At 33.5% G+C, this 17,587-nt stretch overlaps 1 protein-coding gene across 1 annotated transcript; it reads left to right on the top strand.

Annotated features, from left to right (window-relative positions):
* The first annotated feature begins 1,929 nt into the window (after positions 1-1,929).
* Positions 1,930-15,384, top strand: LOC117106263 (GDP-fucose protein O-fucosyltransferase 1-like). Its single transcript, XM_033247624.1, has 8 exons — positions 1,930-2,077; positions 5,174-5,307; positions 5,795-5,910; positions 7,678-7,801; positions 8,904-9,069; positions 9,692-9,887; positions 11,506-11,739; positions 12,945-15,384. The coding sequence occupies exons 2-8, from the start codon at positions 5,175-5,177 to the stop codon at positions 13,137-13,139; spliced, it is 1,164 nt and encodes a 387-aa protein (XP_033103515.1). The 5' UTR covers positions 1,930-2,077; position 5,174; the 3' UTR covers positions 13,140-15,384.
* The last annotated feature ends 2,203 nt before the right edge of the window (positions 15,385-17,587 follow it).

The following is a 17,587-nucleotide window of genomic DNA, read 5'->3' as shown; positions in this document are numbered from 1 at the left end:
CAAATTTTTCCAAAGACATTTTTTCCTAAGGCCTTTTTACAATGAATTATATGAAAAAGCATTGATGAGGCACCAGCAATGAGTCCAAAGACCTTGCCAATTTATCTATCTCAATTCCTGCAATTCTGAAACTGAGCCTGCCATCCGCTTCAAGCTGTGGAGCTGTAATCCATTTTCCTGTCTCCCACTGAAAATGTCCAAAAAATTATGATCACGACCCACCCAGACAAAACCGATACACCCCTGCAATTGAACAATGTCAACAATTATCTTGTATGTTGTTTTATCTACTTAGCTAAATAATATGAAATGGATCACACCTGTTATGTATGGCTGTGATCACGTTAAACACTTAGGCCCTATCCGACAAATACCTTTTAATAATCGTTCACTTAACAAATGCATGAATAAAATTTGAAAATTCAAATCAGATTATTTTCTTTATCAGTTGTAAGCAAATAAACACGATCGCAAACGTTTGTAGGATGAAAAGAGTAAACAAAAATTTAAACAATAGGCCTATTCATATAAATCTTGATTGTAAACATTTTAGCAATTTTAGTAGTAGGCCTATATATGAACAGACATCTCAATTACAATTAAAGAAGACACAACCGAATGGAAAACCCAAAATTGTATTCGCACACTAAATTTTACGACACTTGTAACTGGTGATTGAAAAAAAAAAATTGGCATGTTAGGCATATCTACAAAATATATTAACCTTGATGTTCATAATTCTGATACTAGGATTAGACTAGCATCACGTACGCTATATCATGAAGTTCCATTTATTATAAATAAATCATAATGAATGGTATGGTTCTGAACATTCGGAAAGTTTCAATGACAACCCCATATACAAAGGTGGTATAAAGCTTGAGGGCTTGGTCTACATTATCAAATTTCATAAAAAAAGCGTCACATAAAATGTGATGGAACATAGAGTTGAACAAGTTAAAAAAAATGTGATGTGCCCATCACACACAATTTGATAACATGTGACATGACGTCATCGTACCCATAGGCCTATATGGGCACACCATATTTTTCCCCACAAAATATGATAGTGTATGCAAATCTTAACACCAATTTCAGTGGTATGACACATAGCCAAAATTGTTGAAAATGAAGTCCAAGATGAAACTATTACATAGGGCCTATCTCAATGAAAATGATCTTATAAATGTACCAATATGTGTTTAGGAAGCACCACTCAACTGTTATGCCTTCATCTTCATCTTCTTGTGGATGCTGGGACCAGGGGCGTACGGTGAAAAATCTACAGGGGGGGGGGGTCGAAACGAAAGCGCAGGGGGAAAGCTGAACTCGGAGCAATTTAGCGAAACTTTCAGAATTCGCGGGGTGCGTTATTTGTGAGTGAAGCGAGCATAATTAAAGGGCACTTTCTTTAAAAGGGTGGGGGGGTCGACCGCACCATCGACCCCCCCACGGTACGCCCCTGGGGACGTATGCAGGATTTAGCTGTAGGGTGCATGAGAATCCACACAGTGGTGGACATTTAAATTTGAGTGAGGTATGGTTAGGCCTATGTTATTATTCCTGATGATGACATAATTAATGTTGAAATATTGAGTCCCGACACGATGGTGTGCATTTCGATACTTGGAGTACGTATTTACTATCGTATGGTTATGTATTACCGTTACCAGCAACAAATCTCTATTTTTACTAAAAATTCGAACAAATTTCAGGGTTTTTTGACTCCAGAGATATTTATGAAAATCATGTTGATAAAAATATATCTACCAAATACTGTATGAAAGTTTTGTCATACGTGTAAAGTGACAATTCTTGCATATTATGTATTTGTACACATAAGGATGCTCTGTGCAGACAAAGGGGTTTCCCCAAATAATGACGTGTCTTTTTACAATTGGTCAACTCGGGAATAAGAACGCACACAATTCAATCACACAGTCCTACTATTTTCTACTACAGGCGCACCTACTTGAGATCGAGGTCAGCAAGTGCTGGTTTTGTACAAGTAAAATTTGCTGATAATCTGTTACTACTACTACTACTACTACTGCTGGGAGATCCAGGTATTTTTAAGGTGGGTTATGTTTTAGGTAGAGAATGTTTTGCCACTTCTGTCATGTACGTTCATACTCCTTTATTTACACCAAGGACTTTAAGGCTGTGTGTACCTCTAGGAGTGGTGGTCTTCTTAGGTTGGCCTACTACTAGGCCTAGCTAGTGTAGTTGTTACAGAGAGAGCCATCCGTAGGGCAGGATTAGGCCCTAGGAGGCCTAGGCCAACTTCGGCTGCGAAAACTCTCGCCCGCGCACGTTCGAACGTAAAAAATGCTTTTTTTTTAAATTTCAGTGTACATACAATGGAATAAAGATTAATATAAAATATATGATTAGAAGTGATAAATAACAGAATTGTCGAAGTAAAGAATAATTTTCCATTGGGTTACCAGTAGGACAATTATTAAAAAAAAATAAAAATTCATTTTTCATCAAATATATATTCACTTCATTATTATTATTATTATTATTAGGTTACTATGTCCTGAGCTAATATGATGGCCTAAATTTTACCATGTACAGTATATTTTTATAAGTAACCTCTGCTAATTAGCATGCATCAGCTCTGTACAGCTATATAAACCATTTGTTATTTTTTAAAAATAAAAAATATGCCCTTACTGTTTATGCTAATTAATGTGTCAAGTACGCAAGAGATCAGTTTATAGAAGGTTAATTTAAAAAAAAGAGTACGCTTATCATCATTGCTTCATGGTGTTGCTGTTGCTGATTTTAGTCATATTTTTAGTGTGATTAATCACAAGTGACAGAAAACAAGAGTTGACGTCTTTCGGGAAATGAAAAATATATTTATTTCTTCTCGAGAATTTTAATCGTCCCTGCCACCTTTATTGTGATATCTTGCATAGTTTGACATATTAATTAGCAAAGGGTATATCTTGATAAAATAATAGTAATGGTTTATAGAGTACAGGGCTGATGTATATGACAATAAACTATAAATACGGTACTGCACTGTTAGCCCTACAGTGGATCAGGAAGCAGTCGACAAATTTATCTACATACAATGTTAATGAAATTGGCAGTACCGAAGTGAGTAGATATTTGATGAAATGTGTTATAAATAAAAATGTATTATAAATAAATATTTTTGAATCTTGAATCTGTTTTATATTTTACTCGTATCCCAATGGAAACTAATTCTTGAATTCGGATGAATTGGTCATCCTGAATCTATTTCTTTATAATATATTTTACATTAATGCAATCTCCTTTACTCAATTGTTGTACACTGAAATGTATACTATAAAAAACCGACAAACAAAACATCTACTAACAGAATGAATTCTGAACTGACAATTTTTCTCTTCTGGGTGAGTCACGCCCTCCTTTATTTCAATCCTATTTTGTAAGAACTATATATTTTTTTTAATTTTCCAATTTTGTAATTTAGCCTACATAATTTAAATAGATAACGCCTATTACATTACAATAACAATAATAAATAGTACAAGTTTGTATATAACATAATAAAGTTAGTAATTTTAACAACAAATACTATTTTTTCATTTTTCTTATTTACAATTTTGAAGTTCATTAGATTTTATGTGGTGTGCCTTGAATTTTTAAAATAATAGTCTCTCGATGAAATGTAACGTACGTATGTGAGTTTAGTATAAGCCCATTAAAGAGGTTATGGTTGAACGCGTTTCTGCAGACGTCAATGCGTTAGAAAATACTCAATGTCAACGCATTACCTTCTAAAGCATGGCGGCAAAAACCTGTTAAAAATAGTCAATTTTTACCATAATTCGGACAACTATAATTTTTATTGATTATCAAGTCGTTTTCTACTCTCGTTTGGTAATATTTTAATCATTTGCATTCATGTGGTCCTGTGTGGTGTCGTGTGGTCCATGTGGTATTTAGTAGGACAGCTGCAACAGGTTGCAAATTATATTTTTAAATGCGCAGTCTTAATAAGACGGACAATGTCGATGCTGTCAACTTGGGACTTGAAAGTTTGTTCAATGCTGCACAAGTCGTTTGTTACTTTTCTTTTGCAGCTTCTGATAATAGACAGACATCATCATAGATTATTTTGATAGGGGCCTAAATGTGCCTGAATATGACAATGCACAAGCCATTTATGATGGGCCATTTGATTATTTAGCTGTAAGCATCTGAGCGCTTTCTAGTCAAAACGGCAATAAACCAAAACTGCAAAATGGCAATGACCAAAATGGCAATAAACCAAAAATAAATAAAAATTTAAAATACACACAAAATGAGGCTATAGCAATTATTATTCATGGCATTGAAGTAAAAACTTTAAAAAACATAATTAATAGTAATAATAAAATAAATAACAGGCCTAATAACAATATACAGTAAATAGAAAGATTGTGGGAAACACAATATACAATATAAAAGCAGCAAATATTCAAATAAATAAAACTTTAAATACAGACAAGTGAGGCTAAAACAATTTGTCATAAAAGTAAAAAAATGTAAAAAACAATAATAATAGTAATAATAATAAAGGCAAATAAATATAAAAGCAGTAAACTTCCAAATAAATAAAAATTTGAAATACAATCAAAATGAGACATCTAAACAATTTTTCCCGAGCCTTGTGGCGCTTGCTCTTGGTATTGATTTTGTCCTTTGTATATTGTCGTTTTGGTACCGTATTTGTCATTGCCGTTTTTGTCTGTTGCTGTTTTGGTACTTATCATTGCCGTTTTGGTTTATTACTGTTTTGGTTATTGCCATTTTATTAATTGCTGTTTTAGTTTAATTAATTGCTGTTTTGACCTGCTACCCACTTGAACAATCATGTGTCTAAATTATATGTATTTTCTACATATTAATAGACTCTAAAATCAATTAAATAAACCTTTGAAACCAATAAGTTGTCATATTTTTGGGGTATTTCCCCTCCTGGACCATTTTAATAGTGTTTAGCGACACCCGATCACACCTACTTTGTTCTCGTTGACCACATCAGCCCTTCTGTTGGAGACCTTGAACCCCCATCGGGGAAGTCCTGGCCCCAAATGCATGCCACTAGAAATGTCTCTGTGACATGACTGACTTTGTAAACAACCTTAAAAGTTACTAACTCGACTTGGTTATAAATTTTTGGTTCTAGGATGGAACAGCTCAGAATAGCTTTCTGCATATTAATGTACTTCTCAGTTTCCGTAACAACAGCAGTTGAGCTTGATATTCCTGAAGGATTCAAATATGACCAAAATGGCTATGTAGCCTACTGTCCATGTATGGGTAAGTACCAACATTATGGTGCCATTAGATAGCTATTGTAAAACAAACTCATAAGAGAAGCTGAAATGTTTCCTGCCACCAGTGGTAGACTAAATACTTGCCACATTGCATATCAGAGGATACTTGCAGTCACTCTTGAAATTGCAAGGGGCCATGATGAATTATGTATATCTGTTCTTTATTAATCTTGATTCCCTTCCCTAATTTTTTGGTATGCTTTAAGAATAGAGTCCTGCTAGAATGCTTTAGGTTACATCAAAAATCTTGCTATTGATCTATCCTAGAGTTGCTGGTGCTGGTCTTTAAATTTGACTGTTAAACTCAACATTCATGTTTTGTGATTTACAGTTTAGGAAAATTACCAGATAAAGTATTGAATTTTGATGCAGAAGTTCAAATTGTTTTGTGTTGATGTCTGTTTTATCTGAAATTTGAAATGAAATAAAAACAATATTTGATCATTCATATGTTCATATAATAATTGCAGGTCGTTTTGGGAATCAGGCAGATCATTTCCTTGGAGTACTGGCATTTGCTAAGGGTCTGGATAGAACTTTAATCCTACCACCATGGATAGAGTATGCATATATGATGCCTAGTTCTGTAAGTCTACTATGCCTATGTTCTCACACGGCATCTAACGGTTAGCAAGATCCGGATCCTGCTAACCGTTAGCTGCCGTGTGTCCATGTGAGAAAATCCCGATCCGGATACCAATTCAATATGATGATCGAATCACTGGCCAATAAGAAACTGGAAATTGTAAATGCGTACATGTGATTGGTTGATGATAGAAATGCCCTCAACTTGCTAACCGATAGCACTTGCTAACAGTTAGCGGTATCCGGATACCGCTAACGGTTAGCACTAAGCGTTCGGGCGTTCTCACGCAGGTGCTAACGGTTAGCGCTAACGGTTAGCGCTAACGGTTAGCTCCTGATCCTTATAATAGGGCTCTCGTGAGAACCAGGCTTATTATTTTACTGAAATAATTACTACATTTAAATCGTTTAAAGGAATTTAGATATAAAAACATCTACTGTAGGTATGAAATTCTCTTTCTTAGGCTACCATGGAAAGGAGGAAAGAAGAATTATAAATGTTATTACAAGTAAAAATTTAAGCGAAGCCACTTATTTTAAGGAGAGAGAAATGTTAACACATCTGGGAACAATGGTGCATACCATTTTAGCGTTGTGCGAGTATGATGATGATGATGATAATGAACGATATATAATGAAATATTTAGTGTTAACAAAAGATATTACTACTAAAGTATTTCACAATTTAGTGTTTCAGTGGTCAGAAATTTTCTCCATGGTTGGGAAAATCCACTTCAGTGACAATAGTCTGTATGGTTAGATAAAGGTTTTCTCATCATGATTCTTGAAAATGATACAAGAAAAGATCAACGGTGAATCTCTTTGAAATCACTGTGTTTTTGTCTTATTTAATAAGCAATTATTAGAGCGCTCCACATAGTATGCTATAGGAAAATTATAGTACGAAGTTTATATTTTATGCTTGATAAAAATTTGTGAAGGCCCTGCAAGGCCTGAAGGAAATTTTTGAATGCATTAAATCTGACATAAGTATAATAATTTTCCGCTAGTGTAGGATGCATGCTCTACTAATTGCAATCGTAAACACATCAGCAGTACAGTACAGATACGATGAATAACTATTGTAATTTGTATTGAACAACTTGTTTGTCGTACTATTTTGATAGTTGTTCATCAAAGTAATAAGCATTTCTTAAAGCATTCGAGAGAGAATACGGTCACTGACTTTTTGGTCAGTGCAGACAGGTAAAAATTGTGCGATGATTTCATTGAACTACACTAGGATACTGTACAGCCTAGTAGGAGAAGCCACGGTGACCTCCTGCCTGGCCATAGGCCTACACTTAATTTCGTTCGTTGAGTCTGCAAAATACAACTAGAATATTCCTATTAAATGTTCAGTTTGTTTAGGTTAATAGGGTTCATTGATTTAAGGAATTCCTGTATTGTTCATACTTAATATTTAATTTGAAGTGGCATTCTTCGGGTTTTAAAACCTTGTTTTACAAAAGTAATTTTCAATTACGATTCAATTTTCATCGTGGTGTGCTGTATCTTCACAGTGACGAAAGAATTTTTTGCACACGAACCTAAAAATCAAGCCAAGTGACAACTAATTGAAAAATTATTGGATTGAATTATTGGATTGACTTATAAAAAGTAATTAGTGGATTCTGGTTTTCATTGCGATCTAATTTAATAAGCTTGCCAAAACATTTGCTGTGCATAGTCAGCCCATGGCTAGCTAACTTCTGGGAGACATTCCCTCTGCCAAACTGGTTATGTATTGATTCACTTTTTCTTTTAGATTCAAGTACCATTCGATAAATATTTTCAAGTGGAACCATTAAGAATGTTTCACAAAGTTATTACTATGGAAAAATTCATGGAAGAAATTGCTCCAGTGTTATGGCCACCTGGCAACAGAATAGGTAAGAAATAAAAAAATGTTTAATGACAAATATTCCAAATGCCTCATACTGTGAACTCAGAATGTTTACTGCCATGGATGGGTGGATACTCGCTTACTTAGTGTTGAATGTAGAACAGAGACACGTATACTTATATCTATAGTATACTTTTGTATTGTACTTATTACAATGGCCAAGGAAACAACTATTTAAAAAAAATAAAATACGAACAATGTCAGGCAGTGCTAAGGCATCTGAATCAAGGTCTTTTTAAAACCAAAATTTAATAATGAGTAACTTTATGGTTTATTTAGTAGTTATCATCCTTGTTAACATTAAAATTGTTTTTATTATGATAATGATTATGAAAATTGTAATTATAAAATTATTCTTTCCTCCATGGTTTAATACAGTAGTATAAGCATCAAGTACCTGTATCATCTTTATCACCATTGTCTTGTATGTCACCATTGAACATAAAGTCCAATAGGGGCCTGTTTCTCCTGCCAAAAAAATACCGTATAACGGTATTTTTAAAATACGGTATTTTTTTTTGCAGCAGAAATGGGGCTCATAAATATATAATATGCCCTATTTTATATACCATATAAAATTGCCCACTATTTTTTAGTTATTTTGAGTTATTCCAGTATTTTGCAACAGATACCGTATTTTTCATACCCCACTTCTGCTGCCTATAAAAATACCATATTTTGTATGACCCCTGACATGAGGTCAAGAGCCAACAAAGCATGGTACTGGTTGTGTTTTGATTTTTCTGTCAGCTTGTCAAAATAGATGAAACCAAAATTACAACGTTCTTTAAAGAAACCATGCTTATTGAGAAGAAAACTCACTACACATGTCAACCCAAACTTCCATCTCACGAAAGGCATTTTGTGTAATAAAGAGGACCTTTTAAGCAAAACCACCCAAGAAGTACTTTTAGCAGAAACGGGACACTGGATTTCAGATACCGTATTTTATACGGTATAAAATACTGTATTTTTAGAAACAGCAGCAGAAACAGGCCCTATAAGGAAATTGAAACATACTATTATAAAATTTCAATCAAATTATTTTAACCACATCAAAGTGTACTATATTACATTTTACATTTCAGGAATTTGTTTTCGATTTCGTGATGGTGATACATGTGCTATGAAAGAGGGCAATCCATTTGGCCCATTCTGGGACAACTTCAACATAGATTTTGATAACTACCGCAGCTATCAACCCCTGTCGTATTCCACAAATCAACACAATATACGAGAAAAGTGGGATGAACGGTAATATTTATATTTTTTCCATGTGGTCGTAATACAATTTGTCTGAATTTACCTTGCAACAGCCTGCGAAAATAATATGTAGCTTAAGTATAGCAACGTTTCCTTGCCAACAGTTAAATGTTCTGCATGCATATCTACTGTAACAAACTTATATCGATGACTACAATTACATGCTTACCACATGCAGTGCAATGTCAATGAACCCCCATTGTAAAAATCGGTGGTGAAAGGTATCCACCCTATAATTGTAGAATGCACTACAGTACAGTTGGGTTCCTCTTCTAGTGCCCATCATGCCTTGAGTCAGTCTCCTGGTAGCTGACAATGCTCCTCAGAAGACCACTGTAGTCAATCTTTGACTGTGTCATCCTCTTGATCTGCATCCAATTTTTATATCTTTGAATTTTATTAATCAAATAATTAATTGAAATGAAAAGTACACCTTCCGAAAAGCCTTTTTTTAATTTTTAGATGCAATTTAAAATAATAAATATTATAATATCTGTACTTGTTATTGGATGTGAAAGGAAGTTGTTTTGATAGAAATTCACTAAACATGATCTGGAAGATAGAATAATTTGAAAGAATAATACTACTCAACATGATTTTTTTAAATTCACAGCTTTCCTGTTTCTACCTTCCCGGTACTTGCTTTCTCTGGGGCACCAGCCTCCTTCCCAGTTACAGAAGAGAATCGTAAACTACACTATTTCTTACGATGGTCTGACTATATCAACAAGGAGGCAGATGATTTTATAGCAAAAGAATTATCAAATGGTCCATTTGTTGGTATTCACCTCAGACGAGGTTCTGACTTTGTAAGTCCTTAAAACTTTTCTCAATCTGAGTTTTTTTTTTGTCTTATTACAGTAAATACTAAAGTTTAGAGGGGAATGTTAAATTAAGAAGGAAATTCCCAAGCTTAAAAGGATATTTGCAATCATGATATTTCCCAGATGAAAAATTCCAGATATAAACTTTTTCAACAAGTAAATAAGGTTGGAGAAGGTAGGAGTGAGTTCTCTGAAATTACAATATATGAATACTGTACGTACAGGTCTCCCTCTAATTAAAGACCACTTCCAATTAAATACTACCTACAATTAAGGACCACTTTTCTGTGGTCCCAAATTAACAAATGTCTATAATATCTTTATTATCTTAATTAGAGACCAAAGGAAAGGAAACCTGGTCCCAAAAGTAGCCTTTAATTGAAGGGACACCTGTATTTACAAAAAATGATGGGACTCACTTTTAATGGTTCGTTTCACAATGTAATATAATACATTAACCTGGTCATTCAATTTTGGCACAACAGTTGTGACTCGGACTATCAATCTTGAAGTCTGGTATTCAAAACCATCGCTGTGAAAGTCAATAATGGCCCTGGTAAAAGTCGCCCTGAAAAAATGGCCTCAAATAACATGTAGGTAAAAATTGCCCTCAATGATAAAAATCGGTAATAAAATGGATTATGGAATTAAAAAGTATTTTAAATTCTACAAAAAAAAATTTAAAAAAATAAATAAATCAGTTAATCAATCAACTAATCATTTGTTTAAATACAATAATTTAATCAATTAACATATTACTTGTTTGTTTTTTTTAATAAAATAATTTAATCAGTCAGTGTATCATTTGTTATTTTGGAATAAAATAATTTATTTTTAAAAAGATGCTACCGTCAAATAAGTTTAGATTATGTTTTAATAAAATTAACAAAAGTTACTACTGTAGATCTTTTAGTTACAGTTTAACTTACTGTATTTATACACAGTATTTAGATTAATAAAAGTTGGTAAAGATGAGCATGTCACTATATTCAATAGATATTGTTTATGAGACAAGGCTCCTGTATTAATAAGCTGTAGTTTATTATTTTACTTAACATACTAATTACTACCAAATGAATAATGAAGATGCTCTATATCTATTCACTAAAATATTTATTCCCCGATAGACAAGATGATGATAACAGATATAAACAAAAAAATTACAACAGACCTAAAATCAGAGACTGGATAAAACAAAAAGCAAATTAAATTGCTGTATAAAGTTTCTCCGCTAATTTAAGGTAAAATACATAAACAAAATATATCTATGTTCTATAAAACTTAAGGAGCAAAAAATTCAATCAAAGCAGTTTTGAAAAATTTCTAAAAGTTTAATCTAGTGACCTGGAGTTAATAATGAAAAACTCAGTAATGCAAGATGAATAAATTATGACATCATCCATTAACGTTACAGTTAACATTGTGTAGCAAAAACAACCTATTAGTATGTAGTGACAAAAACAAAATGTAGTGGCGAAACAGGGAGTGCAGGGTCATTGGATTCACTTTTGGTACATAGTTATTATATGACGTCTGAATTTTAAATACGTTGGTGGCAACGTTTTTTCTTAATAATATCTCGCACATGGTTGTATCCCTTCAGAAAAAAGCTTGTGAACATGCAAGCTCTGGCCGCCAGTTTTTTGCATCACCGCAGTGCCTGGGGTTCAACAATGAACATGGCCAAATGTCCGATGAACTGTGTTATGCTGACTGGAAGACAATCAACAAACAACTTAAAAAGACAATCAGACTAATCAAAGCAACAGCAGTCTTTGTGGCAACTGATCATGATCCCTCTGTGAAGGAATTAAAAAACAACTTCAAGAATGTCAAGGCAAGTTTTTTTTTTTTTTAGTTTTGTTGGAGCTAAAGCTTACATATACCAGAATATAAATGTTGATATATACTGTTCACAAAATTTTAGTGATAGTAGATCATATTCTGTAATTATTCAGTACTGTAATATTCATTCATTCTGCTTTTATTTTCAAAATTGATTGCAGTACATAAAACTGAATTGCTCTAATTACCTTTGCAAACTTTTATATAGTTATATCTGTGTGTCTGTCATATATGACACTTAACCAATATATTGTATATTGTTGAGGTTGGTTTATTCCAGTCTATGTTTAAATCTCCCAGAATAATTAGTTCATCATCTGGTCATATGGTTTTAAGGATCTCGTCAAACTTTCCAACGAAATCTAGCTGATTATACAGTTCCAACAAGGATTGGGCGTGGTTTTGACAGAAAAGAGCTCTCAGAATAATTTGTAAGGCTCATTTCCATCATCCTTCTGGTACTGGTATGGGCATTTATAATGCACCTCTTGCGGTTATAGAGTGCAGGTTTTTTCCCTTGTCATTGGGTCCACATGCATGCTTCCCAGTCTTTATTTGTTAAACAAAAACACTGCACATTCACATAATACCAGACACAAAGAAAATGTATATAAAGTAGAACCTCGTTTTTACGTACCCCAGTTATACGAACCCTCGGTTTTACGTACGCCTCGTATCGACGATGATGTCATCAAAAACCCCGAAAATATTCAAAACAAACGGCCTTTTTCAGAGCAATCAAAGCAATAAGTAAAAAGACTATAACAATAAACTACTGTATAACAATAAACAAACCATAATGCAACGTATTTTCATTAAACAGCAACGTTGATTGAGTCTAATACCGGGTTGTTATAATCTAAAACCAAGTGAACTGAGTGAGATATGGTAAACCATGGAAAAACTTGTCTGGTCTAATTTTCTATACGAAGCTGAGTAGGCATAGTTTCGTACACGAACGCTAATTGGTTGGCTTGCCCAGTGCAGTGCACATGGTTTTGCTGTTTCATGTACACGAACGCTAATTGGTTGGCTCGCCCAGTGCACATGGGTTTAGTTTGTCTCAACAGGCCCAGACAACACCACAGCTCTGTTGTTTAGAATAAGTGGCCATCTATTTTTAATGTAGATTATGAAAGAATTACATTATGATGATTATAATTATTTTTTAACATACTTTACAATTTTCTTCTCCAGGTAAAAATTATTCAGCGAACACCGAGTGAGCCACACATTGACTTAGCAATTTTGGGCAAATCAGACCACTATATTGGCAACTGTGTTTCTTCATTTTCTGCTTTCGCTAAACGTGAGCGAGATGCAAGTAACAAGCCGTCATCCTTCTGGGCATTTAATGAAAAAGGACATGTCAAAAATAAGACTGAACTGTAGTCACATCACATAATAAATAGTGTTAAACACACCTAAGTAGATCCTTGTCATTGATTAGTAGATTTTGTTTCATGTTACATTAGGTATTTACACCAGTTAATGGCAAAACAACAGTGCATTTTTTGATTTACATCACTTTAACAAACATCTAAATGGATAAATCCAAGGTCGCCTTTCCACTCAGGCATGAAATTATCGATTAAATAGTTCAAAATGCTGACATAGTTTTTAAACAAAAAGCGAGTGTTGTACTTGCCGTCTGTATTCACTGAAAAAATTGGAGTATACAAATTGCATGAAAGGAAACTACTAAATGTCCTATGTCCTGTGCAGCCTGTGTTGTTATACAAATAATGAATGTTTATGAGTGCAATGGGAAGAATATTTTCAAGAGTTGAAAGATTGACTGTTCCATTCAACAAAGCAGAGCCAAGTTGAATGGAACAGTCAATTTTTCAATGAATGAAAATATTCTTTCCATTGGGCGAATAAAAACATTCATTATTTGTTTTATAACACACCTAAAATAGATTTTTTGTCATTTGATATTTTATGCAAACAATCTACCTTTTTTCTGAATGGAGATTCTTGTTATTTGATATTTTATGAAAAAATCTACCCTTTTTCTCAGTAGAACAATCCCATGTCTTTTGACCAGTCAAAAGATTGTATTAGGTTGAAGTCATATCGCTTTCTAGGCACCGTGCAATGGGCAAAAACGGATGGAAAGAAAATACATGGATGGAAATAAATTTCTTTGGGGATGACAAAATGTGGTAAATATACAATGTCATACGAAATCCACCATTCAAATTACAAGGATCTATTGAGGTGTGTTATAAATTTTATTTTTTTTATATTATTCAATTTCCAAGACAAAAAACAAAGCAAATAAACAAAACTACAATAGTTCCTGCGGGTGACCAAAATAAAACAATTCAAAGAATTGCAGTGTCGAGTGGCTTTCCCAACTAAAAGTACATAAAAAGAACCAAAGCCGACCCACCCGTTGAGTATCTCCACAAGACGAGTCAACAACTTGTGGCATATGGAACCCATTCCAATCAACTGGGACCCATTAATGAAATGCCGCACACCCTGCCAATGTCCCAGTGGACCAGACCAGATTTCCCACTACCACATCCAAAGATCCCTTTTAAATAAATAGAAATATAAAATTCTTCTATTTGCAATGTTGCATTTATCCTATGAATATGCTTTTCTATTTTGTATTTTGATTTGATAAAACTAATTAAACCATTCACAATTGGATTTTGTTTTATTCTACGTTGAAAATAAATATATTGTTTACCTATAAGTATCATGTGATTTAAAGCATTGTATGAGTTGAAATATTGACTATTCCATTAAATGGAACAGTCTGTCTTTCAAGTCATAAAAATATTCTTCCATTGCACTCTTTCATCATTTTGTCTACTATACATGAAACGGTACAATGTATCAATATTTTGTAAGGTCAAGATTTTCAGCATTTAAAGACAGTGTGACTATGTGTGTCTTAGTTGTGTTAGTGATAAAAACAATGTACAGTTTTTGTGTCTACTGGCCTGGTGTAGACACATGGACACATAGGCTATCATCTGGCAATTGACATTGTAAGAGTAAATCTGGTGAAGGAATGATGAGATGGGTCTGGGGATGGGTCATAAGTTAAAAATCACGAACCCTCGACGATTTGAAATGTACAATATCAATATAACAATGAGCCAAATATACTTTCCAATGTGAATAAATTGTACTTTTGAACCATAAAAGGGCTTCTATACTCAACCTATATGCTGTTTGGAAGACTGAAAATGCACACTAACTAATGCTTGCAGAACCATGTTTTTCAGTTCTTTCACCATTTTTTTGCTTAATAATAATGTGATAAGTGGTACTGAATGAACAGAGTTGAGCATTTGGTTAATTGCTATGAAGATGATCTTTTTCTGTGCATAAATTTATCTGTAAACAAAACATTTGTGACACATGGTATATTATAGAAATATATGGATTTATGCTCATATTGGTACATCTTGCAATGTCGATCACTGCTTCAGATATCACCTGCTGCAGGAAGATCCGAATCTGCCTTTTGTGTCCCAACTTTATAAAACTAAACCATTTTATATGCAATGTGCTAAAGAACACAACTAAATTTTATGTCAAGTACAAGAATCTAGGATTCCATATATATTTTCTTATAATAATTTACAATTAAAATGATATGTTTCTACATGAATGAGTTTATGTTTATCTGTGGTGCTCACTGAAATATCTACACATATAACAGAATTTCAGGCAATGATATACAGACTCGTACGTTCTTTACATAAATCAATTATTTATTGGACCCAAATTTGATACAGTGGCACTCATACAATGTATGGTGAATCCAAGAAACATACAAATATAAAAACATACAGAAAAAGAAAATTAACTTAAAAATTTAAAATTGCAAAATGCAAATAAAAACTGAATAGTTTACTGTAAAATTACCAGGTAAATAAACTTAACTACATTACATTCAATACTTAGTATGTGAACTACTTCCCTTAGAAGGAAATTTGAGGTTAGAAATATACTGTCAGTGTAATATAGATTTGATTACAAATCTCTTATATAATTTCCTGGACAGCGCCACCAACGAGTAAGTTAATTAATTCGAAGAAAAAGAAATCATTTAACGTGCCCTAAGCGCAATAAAAAGGAAGTAACCCAAATTTAGGACCTGGAACCCAGGCCAGCAAGTTATAGCTATACACCCCTAACTTCACTCCCGCATACTCACACTTGTCTCTTATACACATCTAGATGTGTATAAGAGACAGATATATATATTCCCCCTGTGACATTTTTCCCCTGGACTGTTTTTCCCCCAGGACATTCCCTCCCCTCCCACCCTCTTTATAAAACACATTTAAATACAAGGAATACATCAAGATTTATATCATCTCTTTTATTAAATCTATATTAAATGAACTGCACAAGTAATAACTATATCTAACTGAATTACAATTTAGTGTACGCGCTATCTACCCGATTATTAGAATTTGGCCGTTAGATGGCGTGTATTTGCCCGAGAAGCATGTGTACCGAATGCGATTTTTTTTTCCGTACGAAACATTTACATGAAACTCCACTCGGGCCGTCTCGGCTGAATCGACCCGAAAATCTCATTGCAGAATTCAGGAGGTCAAAAGGTCAACACATAAACGTCTACAGTACAACTTCTGAGAGAACGTCGCTGTCTAATTTTTTTAAATACATTGATGTTACCATGTTAATACCAATGGGTCTTTTAAAATGACATATAATATTTGATTAAGCTCCACGAGTAATGAAAAGTGTTATTTTAACTTGAGTTACATACTATGACAATTTTAATTTTTTAGTTTGGCCTGGGTTTTGCATAATTACCTAGGCCTACTAAAAACGCTTCTGGGAAAAGCACAGAAGGAAAAGCGCGTTTTTCTTCATCACTGATCAAATGAAACAGAGTGACAGTTATTTTCAAATTAAGAGAAGAGCTGAGAATAGGCAGCCATAAAATACTGGATGCCATAAGACCTGCCAAAATGGCAGAGCACCAAATGAATGAAAAATGAGCTAGTTTTATTAATATTAGGCATAGCAATCGGCAGGTTCTTGATTACAAGGCTAGACCAAGTTAATTACATATGTAATGCCGAAATAATAATAATAATAATTATTATTATAATAATAAGTATTATTATTATTACCTGTACGTTAAGGGGAACTTAGACAATGGAGGAATTAGAAAACAATTTAAAAAACGACGTTAAGGGGAAATAACACAAAAGATAATCCCCTTGGCTAGTTATTACAGGCCTAGTAAATAGTATCTGTAGGTTCTTCATTACAAGTCTTAGGCCAAGGTAATTAATGCTAAAATGATTATTATTATTATTATTATTATTAATTATTATTATTACCTGTACCTTAAGGGGAACTTAGACAATGGAGGAATTAGAAAACAATTAAAAAAAAAAAACGACGTTAAGGGGAAATAACAAAAGATATTCCCCTTGGGCGATTATTATTTATAGGCCTAGTAAATAGTACAGTATCTGCAGGTTCTTCATTACAAGGCTTAGGCCAAGGTAATTAATGCTTAAATTATTATTATTATTATTTAACATTAATTACATTACAATGATAGTTTGGACAAGTTCAATAACACCGGAATGGTACTATATTATTTATTTAATAATATTTCTCTTATGTGCTCTATTTTTCAATTCATGCTTCAATTTTGTCCCATTTTTTCCCCAAAAATTTCAGTCTATGTCAGTATGTGAAGGTGCCTGTTGTGTCAGCCTATGACCCTAGGCCTAGTTTAAGGAGGGCCCAGGTAAGACCTCATCTCAGCCTGTAGTTAGGCCTATAGTTTATCCTCTTTCTCTCTAGCATTTGGTATAACT

Source organism: Anneissia japonica, unplaced genomic scaffold (genome assembly GCF_011630105.1).
Source record: "Anneissia japonica isolate Jap-2015-1 unplaced genomic scaffold, ASM1163010v1 scaffold1356_len1145284_cov175, whole genome shotgun sequence".
Lineage (NCBI taxonomy): Eukaryota > Metazoa > Echinodermata > Crinoidea > Comatulida > Comatulidae > Anneissia > Anneissia japonica.
The sequence above is the reverse complement of the archived record's forward strand: the minus strand, read 5'-3'. Positions and strand labels throughout refer to the sequence as shown.